The sequence below is a fragment of the Schistocerca americana genome, chromosome 8 (assembly GCF_021461395.2).
Source record: "Schistocerca americana isolate TAMUIC-IGC-003095 chromosome 8, iqSchAmer2.1, whole genome shotgun sequence".
NCBI classification, from domain to species: domain Eukaryota; kingdom Metazoa; phylum Arthropoda; class Insecta; order Orthoptera; family Acrididae; genus Schistocerca; species Schistocerca americana.
The window spans coordinates 214,243,635-214,270,433 of NC_060126.1; the positions used below are offsets into that span (position 1 = coordinate 214,243,635).

The window sequence follows — 26,799 nt, forward strand, 5'->3', positions numbered from 1 at the left end:
TCTTGGTTGTTGACCCGTCTCTCCCTATAGCTTACCCCTACTTTTTTCAGAATCTCGAACAGCTTGCACCATTTTATATTGTCGAATGCTTTTTCCAGGTCGACAAATCCTATGAAAGTGTCTTGATTTTTCTTTAGCCTTGCTTCCATTATTAGCCGTAACGTCAGAATTGCCTCTCTCGTCCCTTTACTTTTCCTAAAGCCAAACTGATCATCACCTAGCGCATTCTCGATTTTCTTTTCCATTCTTCTGTATATTATTCTTGTAAGCAGCTTCGATGCATGAGCTGTTAAGCTGATTGTGCGATAATTCTCGCACTTGTCAGTTCTTGCCGTCTTCGGAATTGTGTGGATGATGCTTTTCTGAAAGTCAGTTGGTACATCGCCAGACTCATATATTCTACACACCAACGTGAATAGTCGTTTTCTTGCCACTTCCCCCAATGATTTTAGAAATTCTGATGGAATGTTATCTATCCCTTCTGCCTTATTTGACTGTAAGTCTTCCAAAGCTCTTTTAAATTCTGATTCTAATACTGGATCCCCTATCTCTTCTAAATCGACTCCTGTTTCTTCTTCTATCACATCAGACAAATCTTCACCCTCATAGAGGCTTTCAATGTATTCTTTCCACCTATCTGCTCTCTCCTCTGCATTTAACAGTGGAATTCCCGTTGCACTCTTAATGTTACCACCGTTGCTTTTAATGTCCCCAAAGGTTGTTTTGACTTTCCTGTATGCTGAGTTTGTCCTTCCGACAATCATATCTTTTTCGATGTCTTCACATTTTTCCTGCAGCCATTTCGTCTTAGCTTCCCTGCACTTCCTATTTATTTCATTCCTCAACGACTTGTATTTCTGTATTCCTGATTTTCCCGGAACATGTTTGTACTTCCTCCTTTCATCAATCAACTGAAGTATTTCTTCTGTTACCCATGGTTTCTTCACAGCTACTTTCTTTGTACCTATGTTTTCCTTCCCAACTTCTGTGATGGCCCTTTTTAGAGATGTCCATTCCTCTTCAACTGTACTGCCAACTGCGCTATTCCTTATTGCTGTATCTATAGTGTTAGAGAACTTCAAACGTATCTCATCATTCCTTAGTACTTCCGTATCCCACTTCTTTGTGTATTGATTCTTCCTGACTGATGTCTTGAACTTCAGCCTACTCTTCATCGCTACTATATTGTGATATGAGTCTATTTCTGCTCCTGGGTATGCCTTACAATCCAGTATCTGATTTCGGAATCTCTGTCTGACCATGATGTAATCTAATTGAAATCCTCCTGTATCTCCCGGCCTTTTCCAAGTATACCTCTTGTGATTCTTGAACAGGGTATTCACTATTACTAGCTGAAACTTGTTACAGAACTCAATTAGTCTTTCTCCTCTTTCATTCCTTGTCCCAAGCCCATATTCTCCTGTAACCTTTTCTTCTACTCCTTCCCCTACAACTGCATTCCAGTCGCCCATGACTATTAGATTTTCGTCCCCCTTTACATACTGCATTACCCTTTCAATATCCTCATACACTTTCTCTATCTGTTCATCTTCAGCTTGCGACGTCGGCATGTATACCTGAACTATCGTTGTCGGTGTTGGTCTGCTGTCGATTCTGATTAGAACAACCCGGTCACTGAACTGTTCACAGTAACACACCCTCTGCCCTACCTTCCTATTCATAATGAATCCTACACCTGTTATACCATTTTCTGCTGCTGTTGATATTACCCGATACTCATCTGACCAGAAATCCTTGTCTTCCTTCCACTTCACTTCACTGACCCCTACTATATCTAGATTGAGCCTTTGCATTTCCCTTTTCAGATTTTCTAGTTTCCCTACCACGTTCAAGCTTCTGACATTCCACTCCCCGACTCATAGAACATTATCCTTTCGTAGATTATTCAATCTTTTTCTCATGGTAACTTCTCCCTCGGCAGTCCCCTCCCGGAGATCCGAATGGGGGACTATTCCGGAATCTTTTACCAATGGAGAGATCATCATGACACTTCTTCAATTACAGGCCACATGTCCTGTGGATACACGTTACGTGTCTTTAATGCAGTGGTTTCCATTGCCTTCTGCATCCTCATGTTGTTGATCATTGCTGATTCTTCAGCCTTTAGGGGCAGTTTCCCACCCCTAGGACAAGAGAGTGCCCTGAATCTCTATCCGCTCCTCCGCCCTCTTTGACAAGGCCGTTGGCAGAATGAGGCTGACTTCTTATGCCGGAAGTCTTCGGCCGCCAATGCTGATTATTTATCAAAATTTAGGCAATGGCGGGGATCGAACCCGGGACCGAAGACGTTTTGATTATGAATCAAAGACGCTACCCCTAGACCAGTCTTCCTAAAATCCTTGACACATTTTGCTGTTGGTTTTACGCTTGTATGAGCACTGTGTTTTGTTGTTGTATATGGCGCATTTCTTTTGCAATTTAAGTTTTATTTTTGTTTTTCTTCTCGTTCATGTTTTATTGCTGCAGTATTATTCTGCAGTAGCAGGCTACAGTAATATCCTTTGTTCCTTAACAGTCAAAATTACAAAAATTTAACTGAGAACAAAAACAATGAAAAATTCCCGGAATTAAAAAAAAATCCCGGGTTTTCCCGCTTTTCTCCAAGATGAAAAAATTCCCGGGTTTTTCCCGGATCTCCCGGTTGTCCCGGGTCGTAGACACCCTGCTTTTAAGAGCATTGGCTTTTGTTTTTTGGGCTGAGATTTTTAAATTATAGTCCTTGGCAGTAATATGTAAACTACAAATGATCTACGAAGGGTGTCCCCACTGTCAGCTACAGGGAGTTGACCATCTACAAGGAGTGTTGTCATTATATAATTTCATTGGTTGAATTTATGGGTGCAAAACTATTTATTTTAGCCGGTGTCTCAGCATACACAGATAGAAAAATCACAACAGCAATAAATTAATAAATGGTGGAGAGTAATGAAATTTTAGAAATACATCTGTCTAGGTAGCATATTTAAGTGACTAACATTGCAAGATCACAGGTTAATGTAAGATGAGCCATTGCAAGTGTGAAATGCTGATACATTAATAACCAGTGTAATTGCTAGAATTTTGAATGCAAGCATGCACATACGCATGCTTTGTGTCATACATGTGCTGGATGTCAGTTTGTGGGATGGAGTTCCATGCCTCTTTCAATTGGTCCGTCAATACAGGGACGATTAATGCTGTTTGTGGATGAAACTGGAGTTGTCATATGCTAATGTCCCATATGTGCTCGATTGGTGACAGATCTGGTGATCCAGTAGGCCAAGGCAACATGTCGACACACTGAAGAGCATGTTGAGTTACAATTGTGGTATGTGGGTGAGTGTTATCCTGTTGGAAAACACCCCTCGCAATGCTGTTCACGGATGTCAGCACAACAGGCCAAATCAACAGATTGACAAACAAATTTGCAGTCATGGTGCATGGGATAATAAGAAGAGTGCTCCTGCTCTCATATGAAATCAAAACCCAGACCATAACTTGGATCCAAGATGGCCACCGAGTGAGATCACAGGTATTTTCTTCGTTCACTAAAAGAACTTATTTAAGAGGAAACAGTGTCAAATATAAATTTTCTTTGTTTTGTATACTTGCTGTAGTGTCCGTTCTTGTCACACAACTGAGTATTAGCATCCCAGCAGAGCTTGTTCTTGAAAAAACTTGTTCCTTACCTGAAATCCCGATAATTGCGACATAACCCGAAATTTTGCATGACATAAATACAAAACATTCTACTCAAGTTTTTTTGATAGTGCCAAATTCGTTTAAAAAAGACAGCTACTAGTTTCATCAGTTTCTATTGTCACAATAAAAGTGTAATTAAACATTTCTAAATCGTATTTAACTAATACATTTCGTATTGTTTACTAGTTAGATAGACGTGATCTAGGCCTAAATTTTCCAAGTTATAAACGTTTAAAAACCTGACCAAACATGACTGATAATGTAAATTCTCTAAAAGCAAAGTAATTACAAATTCATTCTTCTGTCATTGTATCCATAAATCAGTACAAAAATAACAGCCACCGCACATAAGACCTTTGTGTCGTTTTTTGTTTACACATAGCCAAACTCGCATCCTTGACAAAATTTAAAAATTCTTTAAACTTAGTTATTCTTTCGAAACTGACCATGAGTGAGAAATGTGGGAGCTGTAATAGGGTGTGAGTAGAGGGATTTGTTGCCAATCTTGTAGGAAATATTTTATCTGGACGGGAGGGGGGGGGGGGGGGGGGGGAGGCAGTGAGGAGAATGTTTGGAGAACAGAAGAGGCTCTCTCCTGGAACTGCAGAGTATGCAGTAGGAACATTTTGATTGGGAAACAGGAAAGAAAAATCTGTGCCCTTCAGGCACAGTTGGAGGAAGCAAAGAAGGAGCTCATAAGGATTGAGGGAGATAGGGGGAGGAGGGAGGTTGGGAACTGGTGGCTGGTAAGGGGATAGGAAGAAAGAGAACACGATCTGACAGTTTTATCATCAACACCAAAAACAGGTATCTACCACTGTCAGAGTTAAGCGGAGAAGAGCCTCAGGTAGAACAAGGAGTACCAGGCCACCAGGATCTTCAAGCCAAATGCAGGGCTAAGTCATGTGATAGAGGAGCTAGGATCTTTATGTAAGAACTTCACAAAAGAGGACCATGTAGTGATATTGGGTGGGGCGGGAAACAGTTTGGACAGGTACGGGGCATATGACATAGCTGCTGACCTGGACAAGATAGCTTCCCTGACTCACGGCACCAACGTACACTTTGTTGAGCTGTTCCGGCATCATGATCGACCACACCTTGATGGAGCTATGAGGTGAATCAATGTGGGGTTAGGGATGGCTTTGAGGACAGCCAACTTCGCTCATGTTTCCCTGGTGGCCGTTGGGACTATCAACACATGGGGTTTCACTAGGCATGTCCTGCACCTAAACATGACTGGGGAGGGAAGACTGGTCCAGCTGAGTCATGAAAGTATAGGGGGTGGATCTCAGGCCACACATGGTCAAATACCTATTGTCAGAGGTAGGAAAAGTAGGTCTTTTTTAGGATAAATCCAGACAACAGGTTCCCCTACCTAAAGAGTATCTCTAGCAGTTTAAAAAATACTGAAACAATTACTCACAAGACAGATTTTAACACTTCAAATATCACACACACCATATGTCATAAAGAAAAACAAACCATTGGAAAGAGTAACATGAGGCATTTCACAGACTTAACAGTCCTCCATCAAAACACGCAATCAATAAAAAATAAAATACAACTATTAGAAGTTCAGCTCCAGTCTTTGAACTGCACAGTAGTTTGTATTACTGAGCACTAGTGTAGAAACACATAAATCCAACATGTAGTATTATCATTGTATAAAAGGGCAAATTCTTACTGCAGAACTACTTCAAGGGGTGGAGGATCATGCATTTATATCAGAAATGGAACACAGTTCAAATCAAGACATGATCTCAGTATAGTAAGTGAAGACAAACAATTTGAAATATCAGCTATTGAATTAACAGGATTTGATATCACCAAGAAATTATTCGTTTTGTGTGTGTATAGATCTCCCAGTGGTAGTGCGGACACTTTTTTCAATAAATTAACAGAAGTTCTAGATAAAGTCTCAAGCACAAAGGTCAACATAATTCTATGTGGGGACCTTAACATCAACACTAATATCATAAACGGATCCAGCACCACCTTAATAAACATCCTTCAAAGTTTTGGCATGTCCCTATTGGTCAATAGTGCAACAAGGGTTACTACAATGACTGATTCAATAATTGACCATGTGGCCACAAATATGGACAGGGAAAAATGTGATGTAGCTGTAAAAAATCTCCAACTATCAGATCATCTCTGTCAAATAACAATAGTAAAATCAGGCATTGAATCATCCCCTAAACTACAAGCCTACTAACGACATCTATCTGAAATCAAAATAAACAATTTTTCAAAAGAACTAGGAAAACAAAGCTGGGATGAAGTGTATAAGGAAACCAATGTGAATATGAAATTCTCTAAATTCTCCACATTGTTTAAACTGAACTTTGTAAAGGCATTTCCAAAAGTATGCACGCCTGTATCAACATCTCACATAAACAGATGGGTAACAGCAGGTATTAAGAAGTCCTCCCAAACACTTAAACATCTCAGTTCCATGAAAAAGATTCACAATGACCCAGAATTCTTAAATTTCTATCATAGATACAAAAAGATCTATAGGAAGGTGCTGATTGCTGCAAAAAGTCATTTAATGACAAAATAATATATAATGCCGAGAATAAAAGAAAAGCAGTCTGGGATGTTAGAAAAAAAGAAAATGGGGAGAGGCAAACAAATGCAGAATAAGGGAGGAGGATAAGATAATAAATGATTCACAACACTTAGCAAACTATGTAAACGAGCATTTTTCAAGTATTGCAGAGAAGTTACAGAAAAAATTCCCCAAAACAAATGTAACACTTGTAAATAATGTTGCACTAAATACAATGATGTTACTTCCAACCACAGAGAATGAAGTCAATAAAATTGTTCAAAAACTAAAAAATAAAAAGTCAGTAGGCTTAGATGAAGTACCAATGTGTGTGCTGAAACAATGCATAGGCGTTATACAAAGCCCCTTAACAAATATAACAAATGAATCCTTCACATCAGGGACATTTCCAGAGCAGTTAAAACAGGCAAGAGTTGTACCTTTGATTAAGGAAGGTAATGCAGAAGACATAGAAAATTACCAGCCCATTTCCCTGCTGTCAGCATTTTCAAGAATAATAGAAGCAATTATGAAAGACAGAGTAATGAATTACCTGAATAAATACAATCTTTTAAGCGAATCACGGTTTGGTTTCCGAAATGGCAAAAATATCGAGTCAGCCATAGTAGAATTCACAAAAGTTGTACTTGATGCTCTTGATATAGGGTCAAGGCATATTTTTGGATCTTTCCAGTCGACCAAGATTCTATTAAATAAATTAGAAGCATTAGGAATTAGAGGGGCAGCTAATGACTGGTTTCGATCATACCTAGCAGATAGGGTACAAAGAGTAGAGATAACATATACTTCAAATAGATCTAAACATTTAGTAAAACACTTATCGGAACTAAAATACATTAATGTAGGGGTTCTGCAAGGTAGCACATTAGAACTAATACTGTTCCTGACATACATCAATGACTTTCCCCATAGTGTTACTCATGGTGAAAATATTCTCTTCGCTGATGACAGCAGTATTACAGTCACTGAGAAAACAAGAGAACTCCTTGCCAAGAAAGCAAATGAAACTCTCAAGGAAGTTTATGATTGGTCAATAAGCAATAAAGCGACATTGATTATATAGAAAACTAATGCCATGAATTTCTGTTTGAAGAGGAAAAATGACAATGTTAAATTAAATATAGATGGCACCTCTATAGACTGTGTAACAAATGCAAAATTTCTTGGAATGAATATTGATACTCAGTTGAAGAGGTGTGAACACACAAAGGTACTCGCAAACAGAATGTCATCAGCATGTTATATGCTAAGAATCCTATCATTAGTGTGTAACATGCAGTGTCTTTTAGTTACATATTATTCATATGTACACTCAATTCTTAGCCAGGGCATTCTTTTTTGGGGAAGCAAATACACGAAATATTAACACAATTTTCAAACTCCAGAAAAGAGCTATAAGAATAATAACCAAAAATACTAGTCGAGATCATTGTAAAAATCTGTTCAAAACACTGGGGATTTTAACTGCTCCATGTAAATACATTTACCAGTCAGTTGTACACATCAAAAATAACATTGGCAATTACTGTACAAACAGCTCTGTCCATGAGCATGCTACAAGTGATAGACTCAACTTACATTTACCAAGAAAAAATAAACATAAAACTCAAAACAGCATTTTCTACCAAGGAATAAAACTGTACAATAAATTACCAAAAGAGATTAAAGAAATTGCAAAAATACACTTATTTAAAAAGGCAGCTATAAAGTACCTATTATGCAGTACAATTTATACATTGAAGGATTACTTAGTTGAAAGAGAGGAGGGGTTGGATGAAAAAAAATTATACAAATAAATAATACTAATAATAATAATGATGATGATGATGATTATAAAACAACCAACATTCCACATAACACCTTCACTTTATATTTTTTTCCCTTCTTTTTTCCTTTCTAGAAATACTTACCTCCAAGCTATGCATAGCAAAATACTAACACCTCTTCCTCTTTCTGAGCTCAACATCTACCACATTATGGAGGGACGCTGACTCAGTTTTTCAGAATAGCAAATGGGAAGTTGCGGTATAGAAAAAGGCCCAGAGATCACCAGTGTAAGTGTGTGTGTGTGTGTGTGTGTGTGTGTGTGTGTGTGTGTGTGTGTGTGTGTGTGTGTGTTTGTGTGTGTGTGTACCATAAACTGGGGTGAATAGGGACTCAGGAATGAGTAGTGACAGCAGTTCAGGAAAAAGTTTTATGTGTTACTAATGCAACAAAAAATCATTTGTCTGTAGTAAGATCTGATGCCCAAAACATGTTATGAGTTTGTTTCTCTGAAATACTTGGTTATCATCATCTTTGGCTTATTTCAGAAGTTGGCAGCCTTGTTCAAACTCATCATCCTTTTGTGTTGTTTTTATTTTGGCAGTAAAACTTCAGCTGTACATGCTACATACTTTTGAGGAATCTTTTCAAAAGTTTCCAGGTAAATGTTATCACTATACACAAGAGACATGCTCAGAGATTTATGACACAATCATGTTTTTGCAAAAATTGTAATATATTTTTTCTTATGCTGTAACCTTTTTTAACTTTCAGGGGTGAATAGGGACAGCATGGTTAGGAAATATCAGCATGATCCTAGAGGTCATCACCACAAACATGTTACACAAGAGGACCTGGAAAGGGTTATAGAAGCCATTAGAAAAGGGACGTCACTCCAGAAAGCTTCAGAAAATTTTAAAATTGTGAAACCTGCATTGCAAATGTACAGCAAAATGTCTAAGCAGGAAATTGAAAACAGAAATAAGAATGGAGGACAAACAGCTCTTGGTGTGCCAACTGAAGTGAAGATTGTGGAAAGTGTTGTTATCTGTGGAAGATGGTGATATCCACTAAGCATGTTTGTACAATGTCTTGTGAACTACTATTTGGACAGAGAAGGAAGAATAATAAAACAATTTAAAAACAATCTTCCAGGTCCAGATTGGGCACAATCTTTCATCAAGAGACACATTGTTATTTCTCCATGAATATGTCAAAATATATCTGAAAGGAGGGCTAAAGTTACCTCACAGGATATTGTTTGTTATTTTGAAGAGTTGAAAATAGCTCTTAATGGTGTTCCCCCAGAGCAAATATTAAATTATGATGAGACAAACCTGGTAGATGACCCTGGAAGGAAAAAACTTCTGTACAAAAGAGGCTGCAAATATCCTGACAGGGTTATGAATCAAACAAAATCCAATGTAAGCGTGATGTTTGCTGCTACAGGCGATGGCACACTATTGACATCTTATGTGATATATAAAGCAAAACACCTGTACGATATGTGGAGTGGAGGTGGTCCTGCTGGGGCAAGGTTTAACAGAAGTAAATCAGGCTGGATGGACAGCAGCTGTTTCTTAGATTGGTTTAAGTCTATAGTGATACCTTATTTTCGTTGTTTTGAGGGAAGAAAAGTCATTATTGGTGGCAACTTGAGCTCTCATCTGTCTCCAGCTGTCATTGATTTGTGCGAAAAACATGACACTGAGTGTGTTTTCTTACCACAGAACTCAACTCATCTTGCACAACCTCTAAATGTCGCAATGTTTAGCCCATTGAAACAGGCTTGGCAAAAGGTTCTGGAGAATTGGAAAAGCAGAACTAACAACAAATATTTAGGAATTGATAAGAAGTACTTTCCTTGACTTTTGAAAGAAACCCTTGACATGCTATCACCAACCATAGAAAGAAACATTTGTTGCAGCACCGGCACTGTTAATGACAGCCTGGTAGAATTCTTACAGCATCAAAGGTGGCCTGATCATAAGTTGCCAAAACCAGGTAGAAAATGGAAACTGAACGTACCACCTGGCAGGAGTGTTCATGCATATGACTTGTTGAATTCAGTGAATGAATCAGAAGAAGATAGTGATGATGATAACAGTGATCACAGTTATGAAGAGAGAGAAGATACCATACCTACTCAGAAACCAGAAGAACTGTCTACTGATAGGGTGTTACACGTTGGGGATGGGGATTGGATGAAAGTGAAATTTGAGAGCATAAAGGGGGCTCCAAAAATTTTAATTGGTAGAATTACCGAAGTTGTGCTTGAAGGGAAAACATATGTGGCATCATTTTTGAGACAAAACTCCAAAGACAATAGTGTTTATGTTTTCCCAGTTGTAGAAGATGTATCTGAATTTGATTCTATTGAAGTTATTCAAGTCATGAAAGAACTGTTAATAAGATGAGGCAGACATATGTTTAACTGATGTTACAATATTCTAAAGTATTAAAGGTTAATTTGTATTTTTAAAAACCATTTTTGTGTCCCTTTTGACCCCTGTGCCTGTTGCAATAGGGTTCTGTGAGTTATATTTACCACTGTCCCTACTGACCCCTACCAAGGGGTAAATAGGGACACTTTATAATTACTACAAATTATATTAAGCAATACCAAATACACCTAGTTTCAAGGTTGAATGACTATACCATCTTCCACTTTAATGATTAAAGACTCATATTCAGATTGTCTTTCTGGATTTATTATTTAAAAACCTGAAAGTCTGTCCCTGTTCACTCCAGTTTACAGTAGTGAGTGAAGTGTTTTGAAAGAATGTGTTTATAGTGTGTGCAGTGACTGATAGTGAGATATGAGTGAACAGTGTGGCATTACATTATTACATAAGTTATTTGTAAAAAAGTATTGTATACCAGGAGTAAATCTAATGACTGTCTCTAACTAGAAGCCTGTAAATATATCTGTACAGGAATTAGCTTATTTTAAATTGGTCTAAACTTGTAAATACTTTAACATGTCCTATATCCCTGTAAAAAGAAATCAATAGATGAATAAAGCTACTACTACTACTACTACTACTACTAACCCCAGGTGCAGAGTCAGTGTGTCTAGCATGCAGACAAATTGGTTGCAGGCCCTTAACTGGCCTGTTTCCAATCAACAAATGGCCATCACAGGCGCCAAGGCAGAACCAGCTTTCATCAGAAAACACAACAAACCTCCATCCTGCCCCAATGAGCTCCCACTTGAAACCACTGAATACGACGATTTGGGGTCAGTGGATTGCACACTACAGGTTGTCTGGCTCAAACTTGCCCTTGAAGCAACCAATTTGTAACAGTTCATTGTATCACTGTGGTGCCAACTGCCGCCTGAATTATTGCTGCAGGTGGATTATGATGTGCTAGAGCCATACGCTGAACATGTAAATGCTGGAATGTGTAATTTTTTGTATCTGACCAAGAAACCAAATATCAATTTTTGTAGATCTAACATCAAAATTGCCATTACAGCGTCATGTTTCCAAAATACCTTACATGCCCATTTAAAAAAATCCCTTCTTAAATGAACGTGTACAGAGAAGGGCAGCATGAATGATCACAGGTTTGTTTGATCTGTGGAAGAGTGTTACAGTGATGCTGAAGAAACTGAACTGCCTGTTTCCTGAAGATACACACAAACTATTCTGAGAAAGTTTACTAAGAAAATTTCAAGAATCGGCTGTAAGTGATGACATTAGGAATACACTACAACCCCCTACATGTTTCTCACATAGGGATCAAGAGTAAAATGTTAGGTTAATTACTACAGGGCTTCAACTGGCCTCCTAATCAACACACAGCAATCACTGGCATTGAGGCAGAATCAGCTTTCATCAGAAAACACAACAGACCTCCACCCTGTGCTCCAATGAGCTCTTGCTTCACACCACTGAAGTTACAGACGGTGGTGGTTTGGGGACAGTAGAAAGCATGCTACAGGGGTCTGGCTCCAAGCTGTTGTTGAAGTATCTGATTTGTAACATTTTGTTGTGTCACTGTGGTGCCAACTGCTGCTCAGATTGTTGCTGCAGATGCAGTATGATGCGCCAGAGCCATATGCTGAACACAATGGTCATCCCTCTGTGTAGTGCTATGTGGTCATCTGGAGCCCGGACTTCTTGTGTCCTTACATTCTCGTGGCGATCATTGCCAGCAATCATGTACAGTGGCTAGTTCCTGCCAAGGCATTCTGCAGTACTACAGAAGGAACATCCAGCTTCTCATAGCCCAGTTACATGACATTCAAATTCAGTGAGGTGCTGATAGTGGCATCTTCGTCACCTTAAAGGCAGTCTTGACTAACAGCTCACAATGTCCAGTCTCAAAAGTAACTATTGCTCATGAGCATTACGGCATGTATTTAAAGCAAACCTGCATCCTCACAGTGGCAATCATATGTGATTGGCACAAATTCTAAATAGACATCATCTTCTGGATATAGAAACAAGACAACCAACTTTGTTTATGTCGCACAACTCCTTCTTAGTGTAAACTGCATCCTTGTGATAATCCTAAATTTTTTGTTACTTAAATATTATCATTCCTTGCAATGGCAATTTTAATCTCTTGTAGTTCTCATGGTAAGTGATGTGGAATGCTCCTCCTTTCTAGTATTGCCCACAATTTTCTCCAATCTACTCTGTCAAAAGCTTTCCCATAATTAATAACTATCAAATGTATTTCCTTATTAAATAATAATTGTTTTCCAATTGTTTATCTGATGACAAATGTTTTACCTGAACAGGACCTACCTTTCCTCCTGAACTATTTTGTCCCTGCAGCAAGATATTTTGTAAAATACTGTGAGTTTTTGTGTTATTGTCCTCAAAAATATTTTACATGCTAATTTTCACTTTTCCTACCATCTTTCTTACATATAAGTTTTATTATGGCTAATTTGTAGCCATTTGGGATTTCTTTTATTATCCAGCATCCCCCCACCCCCCACCCACTCAGAGAGAGAAGCAACATAGATTTCGTAAGAGTAAGCACATACTCGATGAATTTGGTGCTTATGTTGTTACTTCCTGGAGTCTAACTGGTTATCATATTTTGTAGCATATCTTCCAATTCTGTCATTTATGTTTTGTCTGCTCTTAACTCTACCATGTGTATGAGGGTATCTTACTTCTCCATTTTTCATTTATTAAGACTAACAATCATGCTGAGGCTCTAATTTCTTGTGATAAGCCATTGTATATGATGGAATATCCTCCTAGGTATATGCATCCTTTCACTTTCTTTTTAGTCTCTGTTATCAAAGCATTATCTTTCTTCTTTCATTTGGTATTCTTAGATCTTCAGTATTATTTGTTATATGCTTTACATTCCACATCAAAATGTTATTATCACAGTTTACAGCAAAACCATTGTCCTTCCATTTCTGGTTTTTGTTGTAGTTAGCAGTGCTGTTAATCCCAGGCTTTATTGTGATGGTTCCCAGTGGGTAAAATGTTCCCCAGCAAGTAAAATGTTCCACAACACTTTTCAGTCTACCAAGATGACAATACTCAGTCACTAGAACACAATTTTTTCCTCTCTTTGCTTTCAAAATCTGACTAAATATGCAGAGCACCCCACAAAATATGTTAATATTAGACAGGGCTTATTTCTATGGCCCAGATTTCAATTAGAATATTGATATGTGTCTGATAGTTAGGGAGCATTCAGTTATTTTACTTAATTTATGTTTAGGAAATACAAAAAAATTTATGTTTAGAACGTTGTATCAATATTTCACATTTCTACAATAGTTAGAAGAATAGAAGAAATAAAATTAATGTATATGTGTTGGAATTTTTGTAATTATATGCACACACATTACACCAATTTATTAACAAAGTTATGGATAAAATTTATAATGTATTATTCTACAAATATTTAGTTAACTGTCAATTGCTTTCAATCAGTGAATCAGCACTCACATTGGTGTGGCAAGAGAGCCACACAGTCATTGCCACTTTGTCCCTAGGTGACACTGGTATAATGGAGTGAGAGGATTTAGGGCTGTACAATAGGCAGTTTCAAGCATGCAAACCATGTGAATTTTTGTTAACAAATATTTTGTGTGTGGACTTTCCTCAAAGTTGACTAAGAGCAGGAAAAAAATCAACATTGGTTTCAATGCGACAAGTCTGAGCATTCTCTCATGAGCATAACTTGTTAAATGCCTCTCAGTCTGGTTTTCACAAAGGATTCTCCTCACAAAAAGCAATACATGATTTCACGAATAAAGTGCAAGCAGAGCTGAACAAGAAAAATTATCCTGTTTGAATATTTTGTAAGCTCATCAAAGTCTTTGATTGTGTGGATCACAAAATTCTACTTGGCAAACTAATATGTTATGGCATTATGCACGGATGGAAATCTTGGAAAGTGGTAACATAACAGGGTACAGCACCACTCTTGTTTCTACCCTATATAAATGATCTGGTAACGACTTTAAATGGCATTTTGAAAATTTTTGTGTTTGTTGGTGGCATAAGCATACCAATCAAAGCCCCGAACTTCACCCTAGCAGACACAGCTCCAATGATAGCTGAACAGACCTTCAAGAGATTCACTGTTAGCAGAGTAAATCTTAATTGCACAAACACTCATATTTTGTAGTTTTAAACACACAATAATGATCTTTCATCACCAGAGGTAAACATTAATGGCCATAGACTCAATGAAGTATAGTGTATGAAATTCACTGGGGTCTAGCTGGATGCCAGTTAAAATGGAGTCAACACACATCTAAATTAATCACAAAGCTCAGTTCAGAAAAATCTTTCATTGATGTGACCTGAAGACAAGAGTGCTGCCTTATTTTCACTTCTGTTGTCTTATACAATTATTTTCTGGGTCAGCTCACCTAAAGTAAATAAGGAATTTGTTCAGCAGAAATATGCAGTAAGAATACTACGTAAAGAAGATAACCTTAGATATTTCAGAAGCCTTCCTAGAGACCTCAGAATTCTTACACTCACTTTTTAGTACATTTGTTCCTTAATGGTCTTTATTACTGATAATAGGAATCAGTTTCAAGTGAACAGTGATATACACTGTCACAACACAAGACAGAAAAATAATTTTCATGTAGACTGTGCCTGTTTGTCCAGGGTTCAGAAAGAAGTTATATACTGTGGCAATAAAATACTCAGTAACTTCCCATCAAGCATACAGCAAGGAAACAGGAATATCTATCAATTCAAAAGAAAATAACAAACAAACCTTAATAGCCAGTCATTCTACAAATTATCTGACTATCTATACCCAAGGACTGAAAGGTTCTGTTAACATGGTAAGTAGCAATGCTTATTATAAAGATGTATGACAAGAAATAATGCATTATAAAAAGTTCTCAGTAATTACAGATGCAAAAAAAATATTTTCCTTAAAAATACCATTGTAAGCAAGTAAATATCAATCTACTGATGGCTAATAAACAGCAGCTGTAATGTAAAACTAAAGTGGCAGCAGCTGTTTTCAAAGTAGCAGTTTTCTTACTACAGTAAGACCATGATAATCTGGCACACATAAGAAATTCTCCCATATATTTATCTTTGCACTGTTTGCAGAACAGAAACATTGGAAATGTCTGTCACAGTGCCTCAGCAGTAACAACTGTCTGTATCACTGAGCAATTATATGTTCAGTGGCTTAAACCGGTTAAAGAAGCAGAGATAGAATGCAATGTAAATAATGACGAGTCCATAACTGATAACTGTGAAATTGTACCAGTGATAAATTTTGCATACATTAATGAACTGAGTGCATTTTCAGCTGAAGAAGTGGGTAAATTGATTGACAATGACAAATATTTAGCTGTAGACAAGAGCTGCTGGTGATGTGATATTAAAAAGTATTTTAAACTACAGGATACATCAGAAACATGGAATGATGAAGAAGAAATGCCTATAACTCAAATGTCTTGGGCCGAGGATCCACAAGCCTTAAATATCTTTGTGCAATTCGCTAAGAGTAGTCAACAATACAGTGCTTTTGAAGTTACAAATCTGCACCTCATACAAAATAATTTTTTTGTCGGAAACGAGCTCAATACAAGAAATAAGTTGTACTCCTGTGATGTCCAGGGGTCTAAGAAGGAAATTTCAGCTGAACTGTCAGAGCTAGAAACCAGTCCAATATATTCCATGCCCCTGACAATATCTAATATCCATGCTATTCCTAAAGATAGTGATTCCAAATAAACTGCACAAAATTCTTGGTAACAATTTTTATTAATTAGCTCATCCTTGATATTTCCATATCACAGAATTTATTTTATTTCATAACTGGTGCAAAAAGAAAGGTTTATGTATATTGAACTTTTCTAAAATTTTGAACCTTAAACTGATTTAATAGAACAATACAGTATTTGGCTTTTAAAAAAGTTTAGTTTTTATGAAAAAGTAATATGTACTCTTGACTTTTTATATTGTATTCCCTCTTGCTGCATTTAACAATATAGTGGCTACTTGCTGTTGTACATTAAAATTATAGAATTGCTTATATGCCTTTTTTATAGCTGAATTTTAAAAACGACCTTAATAATCCAGCATATTTGATAATCTGGGATTGACAGACCCTGATCATGCCAGATTATCAAGTTCCTAACTTATTTTGTGACTCAAATAGTCTAGATTGTTTGATATTTTATTTATGTTGCTTCAGCTACTGCTATCATCAGATCTGTAGTTAAGCTACTGCTATCATCAGATCTATAATTAAGATTAAAGGAACGTAAGAATAAGAGGAGATCACTATACATTATCAGACTGCAACACATGAAAACATAAAAGGTAAAAACTTTCCAACAATAATCAGTGTTAATCATAAAACTTATGCCCAAGTGGGGCATCAACTGTCAATTTTTACTGACTGATTAACACCAAACATTGTTTCTACAAGTTTTAAGTATTGATCAGGAAAATTCTAAAAATTTTAACCTTTTAAGTTTTCATCTCTTGTATCCTGATAATGCACAACAAACATCTCTCATTTTTATGTCCCTTTAATCTCAGTTACAGACCTAATGATTGCAGTGGCCAAAACAATGGTATAAATAAAAGCACTATATTACAAGATCTGAATAGTTTTATGCATGACATATCCATGATGTTCTCAGACTCATTCACAAAATTTATTTCCTTTATTAATAAGCTTCTTTACTAATTTATTGGATTAAATCTAGATGGCATAATTGTGAATAACATTAAGCACTACATTGATAGTTTATTGTTAATACAATTTCTATGATGTATCTGTTTTATGTTACTGTATAACTTATTTATTCCACATCCCTGAACGTTCTCCTTCATAATGGAATCTGTGAAACATAATGAATTAATAAATAAATGAATTAATATTAAAGCATGATGTGGTTTTTACACCTATATGTCAGGGTATTTATTCTTAAACATTGATCTATATAGCTCAACATTTATTTTTCAACATTAGTCTTGAAGAATAATGAATAACCTCCATTTGAAAAATACACAGATGCTTGCACACTTGGGGAACAAAGTGAAGTTTTTCATCATCATGAAAAGATTTTTAATTTGTTTCCCACATATGTAAGGTATTACTTACAAGTAATGCTGGCTTCTTTATCCCACTTGACTCAGAATATCTTTCAAGCACTGCATCAGGTGTGTGTACTTTGGTAAACACCAAGCCATTTTCTTCTGTGATCTGCAATATTAATAAAAATTGAAGGTAACAAACATTTTCTCTGATAAATGAACAGGGTTATAGATTTATATACTAGTGAGAAAATATTCATCTGCTCTGGTCACATAATGATTGGGCACAGAAATATATAGTATAAATTTTACATGCACTGGAGTTAGAAACTCCAGTTAGCAACATTTACATGATTAAAACACATTTATTGTGTAAAGAGTCAGGAGTAACTGTCTAATGTTGAAGAATAAATGTTGAGCTATATAGATCATTGTTTAAGCCTTAAACAAATTACAGGTTTTTTCACATGAGTCAATTTCTCAATAGGAATAGAAGATAAAATGCAAGACAACCAAATTGATAGAGCTGTCAGAACACACTACTGTTGATCTTTGGGTGCCATGCAAGACTGTGTGGTCATTATCACCAATGAAAAATTAAATAAAATGAAACTACAAATAAATTCAATTCAAAATTATTACAGTGATTTAGAATAATAATAATAATATGAATAAACACAAATTGTATCAAATACAGTAAAAGATATTATGGAAGCCTCCCTAACTGAAAATGTTTTATGGTTGTTTGGTTAGAATTAGTGTTTTGAAAAGAATAAATTGCTAGTCTCTTGAACTCAGATGTGGGAGCTCAGAAAAAGCTTTAGAAAACATCTGATATATTTTGAGAAAAGCTAAAATTCTATCAAAACATTATTTGGTCATTTCAGGACACTATACTCTAATTGATCCTCTCACTGGAGAAAAGAAAGGAAGATAGATCAGAATTTAACTTCCACTCAACATCAAGGCCTTTAGAGATAGAGCATCAGTTTGAAATGTTTCACAGACAGGGAAGGAAATCAGCCATTTCCCGTAAAAAGAAGCATCACAGCATTTGCTTTGGGAATGATGTAGGAAAATGACAGAAGACCTAAATCTGGATGCCCAGATTTAGTTTTGAACCATCATCCTCCCAAATTGAAGTCCTAACCACTGCATTATCATGCCTAGTTTCACTGATGAAGGAAACACTAATCATGTCTTTCCCAGACTCTTCAAGCATCAATTGACAAGTGCAATCTCAGCATATAGTTACATGAGTCTGCGCAAGACTGAATGCACCAATAGTTGAGACATGGTCTGCCACCTACTGCTGGTTGTTGGTCCCTGTGCCAGAGGATAAGGATGGGGAGATGCATCCGCTGTTCAGGTGCATATATCGGATGCCTGCACAATCTCGACATCTCACCAGGTGACGAGAAGAACATGGTATTAAATGATGCTTATAATGATTTCTCTAAGAGTAACTAATTTTTTGTCTGATGACATTATATTGATTATTTCTTTGCATTCCTAATGCTGTTTGTGATCCATTATGATTAGCAATGTATTTTCTCCAAATAATCCAACTGATACAATAAAGCACATACAAATAGCTCGCATAACAAGCTCCATAGGGATCCACCCTCATGAGTTTAACACAGATTGAAATATAGAAGGGAGACAAAAGAACAGTTATTTTAACAGTGTGGTCTGTTCTATGTTTTTGTAGAGGAATACAGTTTTCAGTTGTCACTGATCTCTCAATTGTCACTCAATTTCTCTGTTACCACTCAGGTATTACTTAAAATACCATAAAATAAGCAAGGACACACTTGTTATAAAGACAAAAAAATTATGAATTTACTCTATCACAGAATACAAACCTCATCTTCCAACTGTAATCCATGCTTTATTAAGTTTTCTTCATATTTCTGTCGATAAATGAGAGGTTTTCTTGAATTCTCATCATTTTTGTACACAAGAACCATGTCAATCAAACGGATGCCATCATTGAAAGTTGGTGCTGTTTCCATTTCTTCCTATTGGTAAGAAAGAGAAATATTCAGAAAACATTAAGTAAAAAGAAAATTTGTGAAGTAATGTTCTATAAAAATAAACTAATTTATAAATATTCATATACAGCAAATTTTATTTAAAAAGCTTTTATAGGTATTGCACCAGTCACGGATGCACATATTTATACAACCTTTTTGGACAGCCACAACAACAGTAATCAGTAAAAGTAAGTTATTTCATACTGTTAGCCATGAGTGTCACACTGTAATCTTTCCATTATAGCTTGGAATCAAGTACAAGTGCAGAAAATTTAAATCACAGAAAAATAAGTGATCTTCATTAATCAATCTATTCAAACCTGATGATGAATTAAACAGAAGCTAGAAAGCGATTTATTGTGGCAGGGGTAGTTAATGTAATGCAAAAAAGCACTACAAAAGTCCAATGTCTACAAGAAGCAGCAGCTTTGCAATCAGTGAAAAGCCAAAATTTCCCAGCCTAGCAGTGAAAGAGCTTAACAAGAAATACACCATTAAAATAGTAAAGAGTCTTTGTTAAGCTGTAAGTCCTCATCCAACTGAAAACTAATTACATGTGGTTCCCACGAGGCTCCATCTAAGGGGACTTATCTTTTAACATATATGTTAATGAACTTTCATCAGTATCACTAGGAGATGGAAACTTTATTCCATCTGCATTGACACATACATTGTTATAAGTAGTGAATCAAGCATAATTTTAGAAAGCGTATTACAGTTCTGGGTAATTAATAAAGCCAAAGTACAGTTTTCAGAATGAAAATGTACTGTTATGAATTATTTGTGGAGTAGATTTAGAATTTCATGCAGAACCCTGCTGAAACAACTTGGTAAAATAATAATTGTTTTTCACTATTCGTATTACTTCATCTTTTCAGAGAAAAACTCAGCTGTCAGACTTACGCAACACATCTACATCTATACTCTGCAAATCACTGTGAAAAATATGAAATAGGGTATGTCCTGTTGTACCAGTTACTAGGATTTCTTCTTGATCCATTCACATATGGGGTGCAGGAAGTATGGTTGTTTCAATGCCTCTGTGCATACTATAATCATGCTAATCTTATGCTCACGATCAGTATGTGAGCAATATGTCTGAGTTTTTAGTATTTCCCTAGAGTCATCATTTAATGCTGGTTCTTGAAACTTTGTAAGTAGACTTTCTTGGCACATTGTACATCTATCTTCAAGAGTCTGCCAGTTCAGTTTCTTCATCATCACTGTAACACTCTCCCATGGGTCAAACAAACATGTGACAATTCATTCTGCTCTCCTCTGTGAATGATCAATATCCCCCATTAGTCCTATCTGGTATGGGTTCCACACACTTGAGCAGTATTCTAGAATGGGTCACACAAGTAATTTGTCAATAATCTTCTTTGTTGATTGATTGCACTTCCCCAGTATTCTGCCAACAAACCAAAGTTTACCACTGACCCTATGTGATCATTCCGTTTCATTTCTTTACAAAGTGTTACACGTAGGTATTTGTATGAGTTGACCAATTTCAGCAGTGACTCATTGATATTATAATAATAGGATACTATGTTTTTTTCATTTTGTGAAGTGCAAAGTTTTATATTTTTTAACATTTAAAGCAAGTATTTTTACCACTTTGAAATCTTATCAAGATCTGACTGATTATTTTTGTAGCTCCTCTCTGGCAGTACTTCATTATAGATAACTGTATCATCTGCAAAAAAGTCTGAGGTTACTATTGTCTGCAAGGTCATTAACATACAACATGAAAAGCAACAGTAACAACACACATCCTTGGGGCACGTCTGACATCCTTGGGGCACATCTGAAGTTACTTCTACACTGATGGTGACTCTCCATCCAGGATAATATGTTGCATCCTCCCTACAAAAAGTCCTCAATCCAGTCACAAATTTCACTTGATGCCCCATATCATTGTACTGTTGGCTGTAAGCATAGGTGTGGTAATGAGTCAAATGCTTTTCAGAAATCAAGAGATACTGCATCTACCTGACTGTCTTGATACACAGCTTGGAGTATGTCATGTAAAAAAAGTGAGAGCTGGATTTCACACATTTTTCAAATCCATGTTGGTCTGCATGGAGGAGGTCATTCTGTTCAGCATGCCTCATTACAATAGAGCTCACAGTCTGTTCTAAGATTCAATGTCAAGGATATTAAGTGGTAGTTTAGTAGATCACTTCAGTACATTTCTTGTTGACAAGTGTGACATGTGTTTTTTTTTCCTGAGAACTAGGCCTTTTTTCCCGAGAACTAGCCCTCAGTATTTTGTTCCAAGGATCTACAACAGATTATAGTTATCAGAGGAGCTAATGCAGCCACAAACTCAGTATAGAATCTGACAGGGATGCCATTAGTGCCTGGAGCTTTGTTCAACTTTAGCAGTTTCTCAACACCACTGACACTAATAATTATTCCACTCATAATTTTAGTGGTACAAGTTCACTGAATCCTTACCAAGATAAAGATTAATCTAACAAGGATTAGAAGGTGCCCATGGTTCAGATACACACATTTCTTTCACTGCCATAAAAGTGCAGTTTAAAAGAAGCCTACCAACTGCACTGGTGACCAAGTTCCAGTAATTTCAGTGGGGAACCAACTGATTTACATATTGTCTCTGTATACAAATGTCAATGTCCCAACCAACAGATTCACTCACTGACCCATCACCACCCAGCCCATACTTCTAAGGATGTTGTTGTTTTTGTTGTGGTCTTCAGTCCAAAAACTGGTTTGATGCAGCTCTCCACGATACGATAGGTTGTGCAAGCCTCTTCATTCTCTGAGTAACCACCAAAACCTACATCCTTCTATATTTGATTACTGTATTCATCTCTTGGCCTCCCTCTATGACTTTTAGCCCCATCCCCCAAGCTTCCCTCCAGTCTAATTGGTGATCCCTTGATGTCTCAGAATGAGTCCTACCAACCAATCCCTTCTTCCAGTCAGGTTGTGCCACAAATTTCTTTTCTCCCCAGTTCTATTCAGTACCTTCTCATTAGTTATGTGATCTATCCATCTAATTTCCAGCATTCTTCTGCAGCACCACATTTCAAAAGCTTGTATTTTCTTCTTGTGTAAACTGTTTGTCACCCATGTTTTACTTCCACACATGGCTGCACTCTATACAAATACTTTCAGAAAAGACTTCCTGACGCTTAAATATATAGTTGATGTTAACAAATTTCTCTTCTTCAGAAATGACTTTCTTGCCATTGCCAGTCTACATTTTAAGTCCTCTCTACTTCAACCATCATCAGTTATTTTGCTGCCCAAATGGCAAATCTCATCTACTAATTTAAGTGTCTTGTTTCCTAATGTAATTCGCTCAGCATCATCTGATTAAATTTGACTACATTCCATTATCCAGTTTTTGCTTTTGTTGATGTTCATCTTATACCCACCTTTAAAGACACTGTCCATTCTGTTCAACTGCTCTTCAAAGTCCTCTGCTGTGACTGACATAATTACAATGTCATCCACAAACCTCAAAGTTATTATTTCTTTTCCGTGAGCTTTAATTTCTTCTCCAGATTTTCCTTCAGTCTCCTTTACTGCTTGTTCAATGTACAGATTCAATAACATCGGGGACAGATTGCAACCCTGTCTCACTCCCTTCCCATCCTTTTCATGCCTGCCAACTTTTATAACTATCGTCTCACTTGTGTTAAAGTTGTAAAGAGCCTTTTGCTCCCTGTATTTTACCACTGCTACCTTCAGAATTTCAAAGAGAGCATTCCTGTCAACACTGTCAAAAGCCTTTTCCAACTCTACAGATGCCATAAATGTAAGTTTGCCTTTCATTAACCTGTGATATAAAACTGACACTTCATTAGTATTTACATCTGCTAGCACCTGCTTTCTTGGGAATTAGTATTAATACATTCTTCTCGAAGTCTGAGGGTACTTCACCTGTCTCATGTATCCTGCACACCAGAAGAGTTTTGTCATTGTTGACTTTCCCAAGGCTATCAGTACATCTGATGGAATGTTGTCTACTCCTGGGGCCTTGTTTTGACTTAGGTCTTTTACTGCTCCGTCAAATTTTTCTCGCAGTATCATGTCTCCCATCTCCTATTCATCTATGTCTTCTTCCACTTCTATAATATTATCTGCAAGTTCATCTCCTTTGTATAGACACTCTTTATACTCCTTCCACCTTTTAGCTTTCCCTTCTTGGCTTAGTACTGTCTTCCCATCTGAGCAGTCAATACTCATAGGGCTACTTGCCTCTTTTGTTTTCCTGTAAGTAGTATCTATCTTACCCCTAGTGATATTTAGTTCTATATCCTTGTATTTGTCCTCTGGCGACTCCTGCATAGCCAATTTGCATTTCCTGGAAATTTGTTAAAGACAGAAATTTGAAATTTGCAGTGGCTATTGATTTTACACTGCAGGTATCATTTAAGCAGGAGGTGAAATACAGAATGAATGCTTTTTTGGAAATATGTACTATTGAGACAATTCTGAAATTAGAGTTACAAAAATCGGTATTTGGTTTTTCAGTCAGAAATATAGAACTATGTGTTCCAGCATTTTTGGAAATGTAACTCCTTTGGGGATGAAATAGTGGCTGAAATTTTTTTGAAAATACATGTTATAGTGCTTTTAGAAATTCAACCCCTAAGAGGGTGAAATAAGGGATGAAATGCTTTATGAAACATTTCATAATGAAAACATTTTTAACTTAAATCAATGAAAATTTGAATGTGGTTTCTCAGATTTTAAAAAAAAAAAAAGAAAAGAAAAGAAAAGAAAAGGAAGTGTTTCAGTGTTTTAGAAAGCTCAACCCCTAATGGGGTGATGTAGAGGATGAAAAGCCTTTTCAAAATACACTGCTTTTAGGGCAATTTTTAAGCTAGGCCTATGAAAATTGGCATTTGGTTTCTCACTCACATATAAAAAAGTATGCGTATCTGCATTTTTGAAAATTCAACCACTAATGGAGTAAAATATCAGGTGAAATCTTTTTTGATAATAAATCATTTTTAAAAAACTACTAAAGTATTTTCAAACCTACATCTAAGAAAACTGCTATTTGATTTCTCCACTAGAAATTTAAAAAAATATGTGTTTCACTGTTTTGGCAATTCAACCCCTAAGGAGAGAAATATAATCGTGACAGAATAATATTAAGTAGGGAGTAAATCATGGACATATACTGTGCATAGGTATTTGTTTTTGTACATGCGGACATTAAATGGGAGGTGTGGAATATGAGAAAAAGGCAAGAGATGGCGAGAAATGGCTTCACCTGCTTTGGGCAGGGTCTTTTACATTTTGGTATTGCAGCTTGGTGGTGGCTTGACTGTCAAAGAGCAACCACACTCTACAAGAATGGAAACGAAAGATAATGTGGTTTTGTGACAAATAAAATATATTGTAATCTGGATTGTCCTGTTGAGCCTTCGAGGTGTATGCAGTATGACAAGTAGTGTTCTACTCAAATTTATGAGTCACACTAATGATCTGTACACCCATTTCAGGAAATATATGTTTGTAAAAGGAAAGTAGTGGATGTGCTTTTTTGTGTTATGTGTAGAAGCTATCTTCTTTTGCTCCAATAACAGCTGCAGAATGTGAAGTAGTCAGGCCTTTCCTTGGCTATGCATGGTATTTCAGAGACACTGATTAGCAGGATCTCTATTTCAAGAGAATCAGATGGCAACCGGATTAAAGGTAAAAAGGTAAATTCATCAGATATTACTCATGAAGTGTTATGACTCAGTTTCAACTACAAGGAGTGATCCAGAGGCAACATAAAACCCTAACTCAACAAGAAAAACACTTCATTTGGCTGCCACTGTACATGATGCAGAGCACTGGAGCAAAAAGGAGAAAATAAAGAACTATAAATCTGCAAAATCTTTAAATTCAATGAGTGATAAATTACGGCATTGCTACAAGCAGCAAGGATTAAACAAAAAGGGGAACTATAAGTGAACAGACATAAAACTCAGTAATGACCCATTAACAAGAAACCAAAAAGAAATATCAGAACAATTCATGAAAACTGAGGACAAATCATACTTACACAATTATGGTACAAGCATTATGGCAACTTCAATTAAATTTATGTGTCAAGTAAACAATGTTGACATATGAATAAAATAATGCTTTAACTATGACAGAGTAATTTCTCAGTGGGCCTGGAGGAGTAGAATTTTTTGGCAGTTCAGAGAAGAAGATTTCAAATCTGGACATTTGTAGGGATGCAGTGGTAGCTGAGCAAGACTGCAGGGGTGCTGGTGTATGTCACAGTACAGTTCACCTATCACTGTGTTCAAGACATTGGCTACACCAGGTGGTGAAAATCGTCGCAGTACTCGCCACATACACATGGTTGCAGTGGCTACATGACAAGAGATTGCAGTTGATTGGAAAGGGTGAGCTATTCAGAAAATACTGCAATAAAACATCGCTCTGGAAAGAAAACTTCAATTGTAAAAGTGTTAAAAATGATATGTCATGTGCAGCTGTCGAACATTTTTTAACACGATAATTTAAAGTTCACTAACCAGCTAGGGGAAGAGCAAAACTTCGAAATTTATGCTACACAACTGACAAATTTAAATATAATTGTTATTTGCATATATAGAAGCCCAGATGGAAACGTAACTACTTTCATTGAAAATCTTGAGAAGGCACTTAACAGTATAAAAACAGTTAGTAAAACAACCAGTATATGTAGTGACTAATATAGATTTCAACAAGAACTCAAAAGACAGATTAAACCTTGAGGCCTTATTAAAAACCTACAATATACATACAACTATCAAATCCCCCACCAGAGTCACCAAATCGTCAAGCAGTGCTACAGATCAGATACTAATTAATACAGATACATATTTATACAAATCTGGAAATATGAATACAGGTTTCAGTGATCATTATGCACAGTTTATTGAATTCCCAGTAGAGACTGCAGGAAATACTGAACAACAAATGACAAGAAAAGGTAGAAATTTTAGCAAGCACATCCTAGAACACTTCAGGCACTTACTAAAAAAAGAAACATGGAATGATATAGAACTATGAGGACACATGTAAAAAGTTTGACATGTTCATGGAAATATTCTCCCATTATTTCAATATTTCTTTTCCAGTTAAAAACCAAACATTACAAACTAAAAAAAAGAAATGTTGCATGGCTGACGAAAGGCATTAAAATATCACGTGCTGAAAAGAGGAGACTTTA

General features: G+C 36.4%; 1 protein-coding gene across 1 annotated transcript in view; it reads right to left on the minus strand.

The window, feature by feature from the left end:
* LOC124545680 (anoctamin-5-like) overlaps positions 1 to 26,799 on the minus strand; it is a 349,333-nt gene that overhangs the window by 283,704 nt on the left and 38,830 nt on the right. The window contains exons 3-4 of the mRNA XM_047124626.1: positions 19,425 to 19,580; positions 17,627 to 17,728 (exon numbers count right to left, since the gene is read on the minus strand). Of these exons, the coding sequence (XP_046980582.1) occupies positions 17,627 to 17,728; positions 19,425 to 19,580 (258 nt within the window). The remainder of the gene's footprint in view (positions 1 to 17,626; positions 17,729 to 19,424; positions 19,581 to 26,799) is intronic.